Genomic DNA, 10,365 nt, shown 5'->3' on the forward strand with positions numbered 1-10,365 from the left:
AGGAGAGTTGAGGGACAGCAATCAGCAGGTGAGAGGGGGCGATGAAGCTAAGGGGGCGAGCGGGAGGAGGAGGACAAAGGGGGAGAGGGAGGAGGAGGAGGAGGACAAAGGGGGAGGGGGAGGGGGAGGACAAAGGGGGAGAGGGAGGAGGAGGACACAGGGGGGGGAGGAGGAGTTGTGGGAAGCGCTGACGAGGAGCAGGACGGGAGAACGAGCAGGAGAACACGCGGAGGCCCATGACGGCACCTGCTCGTGCTGGGGGCCTGCGCTTGGCGTCAGGAGCTGCGCGGGTGACGAAGCAGACGAACATGCCGACGACAAGCAAGACCGCCAAGAGAGCGTGAGCCTCCTGCTCCTGCTCCTGCTCCTGCTCCTGCTCCTGTTGTGCTCCTCCCTCCTCCTCATCCTGTCCTTTTCCCCTTGCTTTTGTTTCATTCGCTCGCTCATGCCCGCTCAGAGCAGGAGGATGGAAGTGAAAAACTTCATTGTCCAGCACAAGGAAACACACTCTACCATGAACTAGGAGGAGGAGGAGGAGGAGGAGGGACTATATAGAGACGATCTGCTTGAGGGAGGACCTGAATGACATCCCTCGCTTGAAGCTTCTCGCTTTCTCCATCGAGCTCCTCGCTGACCCTGTGATATCCGTCTCCACCTCCTTCTCTTCCTCCAAGCTTTGCCCCTTAGGTGACTTGGTCTCCTTGGTGAAACTCGCTCTCTTCTTCTTCCTCCCCATCGCTGACGGCAGCGGCGTCATCATGGGGCTCGGAACCACTCTCGTTGCCCTCAGCAGGGACCGAGCTGGGTTCTCCTGCTCAGGTGTGCTGGGGTTGTCATCCTCCGTCCTCGTGTGCTCCCCGTCGTTGGTGTAGGAGTTGCAAGCTGAAGTCGAGCTGGACTGTTTCTCGCCTTCCTCCCTCAGCGACCCGCTCTGCCCGAAGTCTCCGAGGAAGCGCTGCCTCCCGAGCTCGAAGTTGCCGTTGCCGTTGCCGTCATGCTCAGCGTTCTTCCCCCACTTTCCCTCCACCGCCACGAGCTCGTTGCCTGTGAAACTCTCCAGCACCTCCCGTGACCTCGTTGAGATGGAGGGGGTCGGGGCGTGACGCATCGGAGGAGGAGGAAAGGCGGAAGCAGGAGGAGAGGCCAGAGCGGTAGGGGGGAGCGGAGCGAAGGATGCAGGAGGAAGAGCAAGCGATGCAGGAGCGAGGGAAGCGAAAGCGATAGGAGTAGGGGCGACGGTAGAAGGAGGAGGAGGAGGGAATGAAGGAGGAGGAGGAGGAGGGAATGAAGTAGGAGGAGGAGGGAATGAAGTAGGGGGGGGAGGAGGGACTGAAGTAGGAGGAGGAGGAGGAAAAGAGCCGCTTCTCCGTAGTGTCGTTTGCTCTGACGCTGAGCGGAGGAAGGCAAGGCTTTGCACGCTCATAATCGATTGCTTGCTCCTGCCCGATCCCCCGTGCACGTCAAGCGAAAGAGGACGAGCACGAGCAGCTGCGTCTCCGTTGCCGCGCTCGAGGGTGTGAAGGAGCTTGGCGAACCGTCGCTCCATGTCCTCTCGCAGCTTGTGAACCTCCTGCAGCACCCGATCCTCCTTGTCTCTCGCGCTCGGGGGACCGTCGGAGGTCCGCGAGTTCTTCTTGACTTCCCGCAGCAGCTCGTGGGTTGAGCACTCGAGGAGCTTGAGCATGAGCATGCTCGCGCGAAACTCGTTGGATTCGGTCTCCGCCATGGCGTTTGCGAGCTGACGATGCGTGAAGCGCATGAGCTCTCCTGGGGCTGAGGTGAGAAGGCGAGAAGAAGAGGAACGGAAAGAGAGAGGGATCGAGAGGAGGGTGAGGAGCATCACAACAGGTAGAGAAGAAGGATGCCGATCGCGATGATGGTGGTGTGAGGGAGGAGGACGAGAAGCAGATGAACAAGGTGATGGCGATGATTAACAAAGCAGAGAGAAGTGCGGAGAAGAAGGAGGAAGTCAACCTTTCATAACGTACTGAAACTGATCAGCAGAAAACTCTCCTGCCTCATTGCAGTAACGGCCGTTTGCTGTTATGAGATCGAAATCATCCTGGTTTCCAAGTAAGAACCTTGAGTCTTCCTCCTCCTTTACTGCCTGTGCCTCCTTGCCTCCTATGCTTTCATTCCTCTTTCTTTCTCTCATCTCCGCATGCTTTCATTCCTCTTTCATTCTCCTATCTCCCTATGCTTTCATTCCTCTTTCATTCTCTCATCTCCTATGCTTTCATTCCTCTTTCATTCTCCTATCTCCTATGCTTTCATTCCTCTTTCATTCTCCTATCTCCTATGCTTTCATTCCTCTTTCATTCTCCCATCTCCTATGCTTTCATTCCTCTTTCATTCTCTCATCTCCTATGCTTTCATTCCTCTTTCATTCTCCCATCTCCTATGCTTTCATTCCTCTTTCATTCTCCTATCTCCCTATGCTTTCATTCCTCTTTCATTCTCTCATCTCCTATGCTTTCTCTCATCCAGTCTCCTCTCTCCTCCCCTCCTCCTGCGACCTTTGTGAGATGGATGGGCTTGGTTGTCGGAATCTTCTTCAGCCCCTTCTGAAACTCTTCGAAGTCAAGACCGCCCGACGCGTTTTCGTCTAGTCGCCTGTAGGTATCCCTGCACATTTGATGTTATTCTTTATAAGCCTTGCAACATTACTCTGCTGCTGCCTTGCCCTTCATATGAAACTCTCACTTTCATACATCTCCCGTTCTTCCACAGGCATTCTCGTCTCATACATTCACATCTCACCAAATCTTTGCTGACAAGTCGTCATTGTCGTTGAAGTACGCGATAGTAGCAGTGAGAGGATCCAAGACTCCGTTCACCCTGCTAGCCTGCAGTTCTTGCTCCTTCTTCGCCGCCTTCCTCCGCGCACTCTCTTCCTTCTCTGCCGTCACCGAGGACACAAACTCGTCCAGCAGGACCGCTACGACGATGTTGATCAAGACAATCCCTGCACAGAAGTCCCCGTCACCGATCCCCTCATCCTCGCTTCATTCTGCATGCCTGCTATGATGACGTAGCTGACGAAAAAGAGCGCGACTGCTACATCCACCGTCCCGTCCTCCTTGAAGAGAGTCCGAGTGACGGCTGAAGCCCAGCTGTCACCTGTCACTACCTGGAACATCTGGCACGATGCGTCACCGAGGGAATGAGGAGGGGGAGGTGCAGCAGAGGGGGAGGGAGAAGGGGGAGAGAGGGAAGGGAGAAGGGAGGACGGGGAGGAGCAGGGCAGGGGGAAAGGGAGAAGGGAGGAGGAGTCGAGGATGCTGATCAGAATCTTAGGAGAACTTACGGTGAACAAAGAGTCGATGAACCTTCCAAAGAAGACCGGGCTTCGGTCATGAAACACGTGCGTGCCCAGGGTAGCCCAGATGCACGTGACAAGAAGGAGAAGCAAGAAGCTGTTGCCCACGGGAGTGAGAGACGCAGCAAGCGCCTTAATGATTCTGTTGAGAGATTTCACTCTATTGAACAGGCGAACAACCTAAAAAGAAGTCAGGACGGAAGCGAGAAGAGATGGTACTTCATACGCGAAAAATTCTGACGAGGCGGAGAAGTTTGAGCTGTGGAAGGGTCTCAACAGCCTTCGTGAATATTCCCACGAACACGACAAAGGTATCAAAAATATTCCATCTGTCTCTGAAGAAAGGAGCAAAACAGTCTGAGCTTCGTGCAAACAGATTGACACAGAGCTCGACTGCAAACAAAAGAGTGAAGGCCCAGTCAGCATAGACGAACGCGTTAGCCCCAACTGTTCCATCAGCTGGAAGATATTGAGCTTCAAGGACATCCTGAAGCAAATCGTAAGTCTATCTCGCAGCGAGCAACTAGCCAGTCCACAGGTGTCATACCGCCAGGAAGCTTGAAGTGATGATAAAAGCGACAAGCAGCTGACTCTTGGTCCCCTCGTACGCCCTCAACGTGCGTGCGCGGAAGATTCGGAACTGGCTGTCCCCGTACATCTGAATGAACTCTCTCTCCACTTGCTGCTTCTTCGCTAGAGCAGAGAGCTCGTCCAACCTCTCGCACCAATCTCTTCCCTCGTCCAGCGACTTGGTCCGATGTATGTATTGCCTGCCGGAGTTGAAACCTCCCTCCTTGGTCATGATGCAGAATTCAAAGTAGCCGTGCTCATCTGCTTCGAAACCGTTATGAACAATCCCAACGATCTCATGCGTGGGAATAGAGTCGAGCACAACACTAGTGTCGATGCCGGGGGAAGGGACGTTAGAAAAGCACATGGCGTCTGCCGTGAGCACAACGCGGACTGGCTTCCAGACTGTGACGGCGGAGACGATCTTTCTTTCGAGTACACCAGCAAGGACACACTCGTAATCTTCCGGCACCTTGTCTGGTGAAACTCCAGTGAAAACATGATGTCCATGGGTTGCGTGCGTCATCCGGACCATGGCGATTCGGTTTTGAGGAGCAGATTGCAAGGGGAAACAAGAAGATTCACCACAAGATCGAGATCAGACAAATGCCTTGAGCTGAGAACAGAGCATGTCTATAATTCCGATCTGCAAGAGAATTTCAGAATGATGAAGAAGGATGTGAATGAGCTACTGTTTCTAAACGTTTTACATCCTTCTCCATCACATGATCCAGCCTCGCAGGCACATCTCTTATCATCCCGACTATTCAACTGTTATAGATGAAAGTTGCAGATACAAGAAACGTAAGGAATTCAACTCTTTGCACCAGGTGAGCAACATGTTCAACATGTCTGCTGTTCTTTGCATGGAACGCTAATTAAGCGGTAGAAGGCATGTTGTCCCCTAGCAATCCTTCTTTCACGCATCTTTAGCACTATAATAAATCTTCAGCACTATTATACATCTTTAGCACTTAAAAAACATCCCGAAGCATTTCAGCAGCTCATCTTTTCGCAGCACACAGTAAATCGACCATCTAGTCCATATCTTGCGTAAACACTTCATCTACCAGACCCGCCTTCACACGAATGACCCAGACAGCCATACGAGGCTTCGCCGTCAAACCTGTTCTCCGCCTCTATCTCATCCCTCCTCCTCCTCTCCTTCCTGCCCCCTCTCGTTCTCCGACCATTAGATAGCGATCCGCATGGCTGACTACAAAGGAAAGCCAGCAGCAGGAAATTGTCTCAGGGAATGGGGGGTGGAGAGCACTTGGACCGGGTGGGGGGTCCGTGAGGTAAGAGTGATGGGGTAGGGTAGGGTAGGGTAGGGTAGCGGAGTGGCTATAAAGGTGGGTAGTGGTCTGCGAGTGTTGTGGGGAAGCGGATAATGGGATCGTTCGTTTGCTCAGCATGTTCAATTAAGTATTTAAAAATCCCTTTAAATAAATAAATATTCAGATAAAATTTGAAACTTGTCGCATAATTAACCAGCGATGTTCCAGGTCCCGAACCATCCGTGCAAAAGTTGATCCGAGCAACGAAATGTTCACCCTAGGGGGTAGGGTCCTCGGATAAAAAAATATTTGACACACCAATGACCCCCACCACCACCTTGCACCCTCGACCTTGCAATTGCCTTGCCCTACCCCATTGCAACGTACCCTAAGATTGACGTACCCACCCCCACTTTTACCAACGAGGAGCTCAGATCCCACCGGGTGTCTCTCCTCTGTGACCAATGCATTCCGATGGGGACCCCCCCCCCCATCAGTGAGTCCTGGCCCGTGAGGGTATCATACCACCCGGTACCCACCCCTCGATGTTGCAGTCGGAAGTTTCCATTTCGAGTCAGAGGTACCCCACCCTCTGAAAGACTGAACTGAACCCACCTCCCTTCCCTCCCTGTGTACCAATGCAAAAATTCCACTAATCAGGACCCCCCCACCCTGCGACTCACCATTACACCCCCTCTTTCTAGGCTCTCCACCCCTTTCCCCAAGTGGTACTGAAATTGACCGACGGACCGTCAAGTAGGACCCTGCCTCCTCAAGTTCTATCCGCTGCCCCCATCAGCACCGGGTCAACCGGGTACCCTCACCCTTGCGATGGACCCGTACACCCATAGAGTTATTGAGGTTGACCCCGATACAGCAGCTAGAGGCGCTCATGCGGCTCTTTCAATATGAAACTACATATGCTTTTCTTGAGGTATACCCCCCTACCTAAAATACTTACACAAGGAGAGGGGTGGGTAAGTTGACAACGAGCTCCAGGGGTGGTTGAAGTATTCAAGTAGCTCTTTTTAAAACTTTTGAAGTAAAGGAGCTGAGCACTCGGCCAGCTTCAGGTGACCGTTATAACCGTCAACGGCGGCGTCATACGGTTCCCGTCCGTATCTAGCGGCCTCCCGGGACTCGGTCGGAAGCCGGGCTGCCTGTTGCCGCGGACGCAGCGGGGATCCCTTCCACTGCCGGCGACCAGTCGCGATGATCTTTCAAGCGGCCGTCCTAAGCGGTCACTGCCGCCGCCGTCACCGGTGCCACGGGGGGCCGGCCCTCACGATCCGATCGGCGATGGGCGATGACATCGCCGGGAAAACTTGAAAGTGAAAGCCTTCAAGGTGTTCAAGGTACGTCCGACCGTACGGTCTCAGTGGTCGGGCCTCAACTTGAAGTTTCCACTGTTTCTTCCAAAGTCTCGAAGTTTCAATTGTTTTTTCCCAAAGTCTCAAAGTTTCAATTTTTTTTTTTTCAAAGTCTCAAAGTTTCGCAACTCTTCGGGGCATGAGATGAACAAGGGGGACGGGGAGGGGAAGATGAGGAGGAGAGGAGAGGAGAGGAGAGGAGAGGAGAGGAGAGGAGAGAGAAGAAGGGAGGGAGGGGAGGGGAGGGGAGAGAGAAGAGAAGAAGGGAGGGGAGGGGAGGGGAGGGGAGAGGAGGAGGAGATGAGGTCCGATAAGCTCATGATGGGACCGGATGAATATGATGAGGTGATGGGATATCATAGAACATGACAAGAAAAACAGAGGGGAGAAGGTATTGCGCGGGAGGCAGGGGAGGGCAGCTGGTTGAGGATGCAGGGGAGAGAGGGAAATTGTGTAGCGCAACACAATGATGTTAGTTAGAGGATGAGATGGAGGTTGAAGGAGCCTGCAGACAGTGCTTGTTGCATGCCATGTAGTGATCCAGATGCCGCAGGAGGGGTCGGCACAGACAGGAAGCGACCAAGTATGTTCTTCTAGCTGCTGTCGATCTAAATGGAAGTCGTCTCCAACGGCCCACCCAATGGTCCCTTGTCCGCAAAGCTCTCGACAACGGCCAGCAGCGCGCAGGTATGCCCTCGTCGTGCCTCTGTGTGTTAGAGACATGATGGTGATCGCGCAGGCGGGGGTTGGCATCGTATTCCAGCCCACTGACGATGGGACGCTGTTCGTGAAGCGCTTTCTCGAGGGATCTCCTGCAGAAAGGTGCGAGGAGAGAGGGCAGGGCAGGGCAGGGCAGGGGAGAAGAGAGGAGAGCAGAGGAGAGGAGAGAGGGGAGGAGAGAAGAGGGGAGAAGAGAAGAGATGAGAGGGGAGAGAGGGGAGAGGAGAGGAGAGAGGGGAGGGGATGGGAGGGGGGCGAGGTTTGACCGAAAGGAGCAGGAGCGGTCTCATCCATCCGGGAGACTGCTTATGCGAGGTGAATGGCAAGGATGTTTTCAGACAGCCCATGGACTACGTCAAGTCGCTGCTGATGGGTGAGGACACGAGACAAGATCGCTCTCAGCTGTGACTGATCCTCCTCCAGGTCCTCCAGGCACGACAGTCCGTCTCGGTTTCCACAGGCAAGCTTCCTCCTCCCTTGCCAGGCCCTTGAGACTGACGGGAGCAGGGGCACGGACCCGCGTTCTCCTCTCATTCAAGTCGCGCTGCATCGCATGTTGCCAGGTGGGAGCGGCGGGGGAGCAGGGGAGAGCTGAGAGCTGAGAGCTGGTGGTGCTGCAGGAGAAGAGCTAGTGGGCGTCGGCATCATCTTCCGCAGCGATGCGACTGGCTCCCTGTTTGTGCGGCAGCTTCAGGTCTTGTCCAGCCCTGGCCCTCTCGAGCTGACTTCCAGCTGACCCCTGGTCCAGACCGGAGGCCCAGCTGAGCTTTCGCGGGAGGTTGACAAGGAGCGGCGAGCTTGTAAAAGTTGACTTTGACGCCTCAGATCGAAGTTGGCGACTGCATCGTAGAGGTCAACGGAGTCGATGTCTTCCGCAAACCCATCTCAACCTTCACCAAGCTGATCCTGGGTAGAAGTCACCCTGATACTCATACTCCTGCTCCTTCTCCCTCCCTGATGCTGATACTCCTGCTCCTCCTACCTCCCTGATGCTGATACTCCTGCTCCTCCTCCCTCCCTGATGCTGATACTCCTGCTCCTTCTCCCTCCCTGATGCTGATACTCCTGCTCCTCCTCCCTCCCTGATGCTGATACTCCTGCTCCTCCTCCCTCCCTGATGCTGATACTCCTGCTCCTTCTCCCTCCCTGATGCTGATACTCCTGCTCCTCCTCCCTCCCTGATGCTGATACTCCTGCTCCTCCTACCTCCCTGATGCTGATACTCCTGCTCCTCCTACCTCCCTGATGCTGATACTCCTGCTCCTCCTACCTCCCTGATGCTGATACTCCTGCTCCTCCTACCTCCCTGATGCTGATACTCCTGCTCCTCCTACCTCCCTGATGCTGATACTCCTGCTCCTCCTCCCTCCCTGATGCTGATACTCCCTGCTCCTCCCTCTCTCCCTGATGCTCATACTCCTGCTCCTTCTCCCTCCCTGATGCTGATACTCCTGCTCCTCCTACCTGGCAGTGGCGGTGGTGGCAGTGTTCCTTCTCCTCCGGATCCTCTCCACCAGCATCCCCATACTAGTTTCCTTGTTCGTCACCTGCCCTCCTCCTCCCACTCTTGTCTTGACGTTGTTTGTTTGTTTTTCTACCCTCCTTCTCCCTCTCTTGTCTTGACGTTGTTTGTTTGTTTTTCTACCCTCCTTCTCCCTCTCTTGTCTTGACGTTGTTTGTTTGTTTTCTGCCCGCAGGAGCCCCAGGGACTATCGTGACGTTGGGGTTCAAGCGAGGAGACTCGCTGATGATCAAGAGAGTTTCTCTACGGAGAAGGTGAAGACTCACACCACCACCACCACCTCCTCCTCCTCCTCCTCCTCCTCCTCCTTTGTTCTTCTCTTCTTCTTCTCTTCTTCTCCTCTTCTTCTTCTCCTCCCCCTCTCATCTTCCTTCCTCCGCTGCCACCTTTCTCTCGTCCTCACAACTTCCTTGATGCCCCCTCGTCCCTTGATCATATATCGTGCTCGTGCTCGTGCTCGTGCTCGTGCTCGTGCTCGTGCTCGTGCTCGTGCTCCTCCTGCTCCTGCTGTCCTCCTCCTCACCTCCTGCTCTGACTGGGCCTAGTCTGCCCCAGGGCTCGCGTAAGAATGCAATGGATCAGGATGAGATAGCAGGTGACGTGGCAGCGAACAGGAGGAGCGTCCAGCTGACTTTCAGCAGTGGTCCAGGAGACGAACATCAAGCTGAGGCAGGCTGTGGAGGAGGTGAGAAGCTCTGTTTCCTGCCCCCTCATCTTCCCTTCCTCCCATCCTTTCCCGCTTCTCCGCCCGCTGTCGCCCCCCCTGCTCCTCCTCCTCGCCTCTCCCGATCGCCTCTCATTCTCTCATTTCTTCGCCTTGTCGTTGACGATCATTCAAGGCCAAGGCAGAGCACGTAAAGCTCAAAACATCTTGAAGGAGAAGCAGGTGAGATGCCCTGCCTACTCCTGCTCCTGCTCCTGCTCCTGCTCCTGCTCCTGCTCCTGCTCCTGCTCCTGCTCCTGCTCCTGCTCCTGCTCCTGCTCCTGCTCCTCCTGCTCCTCCCCTCTCTTCTCCTCCCCTCTCCCCTCTTGCTCTTGATCCTCCCACTGCACCTTGGACAGTCACCGTCCTCTTACTGCTGTACAGGAGGCCGTCCAACAGCTCCATCGCATGTATGAGAGGGGAACGTCAGCCATGGGTGAGCGTGAAGAGGGGGAGGTGGGGGAGCAGGCAGAAGGAGGAGGCAGGAGGAGGAGGAGGAGGCAGGAGGGGGAGGGGGGGGGGGAGGGGGGTGGGGTTTCGTGCTCAAGTTCGTTATCTTGGTCTTTGCTGGTTCCTACTGTTTCCTAACTCTTCCGCCGCTCCTACACCCCCGGGGTCTTTATATTGCTCCACGACCAGTGCAGCGACTCCTAAGAGATGGGCACTTCATTCTATTCATGCTTATACCATTGACTTTTACAATCCTCGTGTGAATACCTTTTTCAATTGACCTTCTGATCCGTAGGTACTCGCACGACAAAGATACGCAAGTGCGTTTATTAGAATCTTGCTCATACCCCCACGCGTACGGATCCCGTGCGACTCTGCTCCTCAGTGAGCAGGCTGATGGGACTGCTGACTCGCCATCATCACCGCCTCCCTCC

General features: G+C 54.7%; 2 protein-coding genes across 2 annotated transcripts; one reads left to right on the top strand and one right to left on the bottom strand.

The window, feature by feature from the left end:
- Positions 1-2,441: 2,441 nt before the first annotated feature.
- On the bottom strand, positions 2,442-4,424 carry GUITHDRAFT_138148 (hypothetical protein; the record flags this gene model as incomplete). The annotated part of the gene is made up of 6 exons (XM_005833313.1): positions 2,442-2,625; positions 2,761-2,846; positions 2,987-3,139; positions 3,308-3,499; positions 3,561-3,806; positions 3,867-4,424. 6 exons carry the CDS (start codon positions 4,422-4,424, stop codon positions 2,442-2,444), a joined length of 1,419 nt encoding a protein of 472 aa, XP_005833370.1.
- Positions 4,425-7,148: 2,724 nt separating this feature from the next.
- Positions 7,149-9,653, top strand: GUITHDRAFT_107594 (hypothetical protein; the record flags this gene model as incomplete). Its single annotated transcript, XM_005833314.1, has 11 exons — positions 7,149-7,223; positions 7,276-7,358; positions 7,535-7,629; positions 7,680-7,706; positions 7,877-7,950; positions 8,005-8,034; positions 8,082-8,166; positions 8,954-9,032; positions 9,324-9,373; positions 9,420-9,463; positions 9,618-9,653. The coding sequence occupies 11 exons, from the start codon at positions 7,149-7,151 to the stop codon at positions 9,651-9,653; spliced, it is 678 nt and encodes a 225-aa protein (XP_005833371.1).
- Positions 9,654-10,365: the final 712 nt, after the last annotated feature.

The sequence above is a fragment of the Guillardia theta genome (assembly GCF_000315625.1).
Source record: "Guillardia theta CCMP2712 unplaced genomic scaffold GUITHscaffold_30, whole genome shotgun sequence".
NCBI lineage: Eukaryota > Cryptophyceae > Pyrenomonadales > Geminigeraceae > Guillardia > Guillardia theta.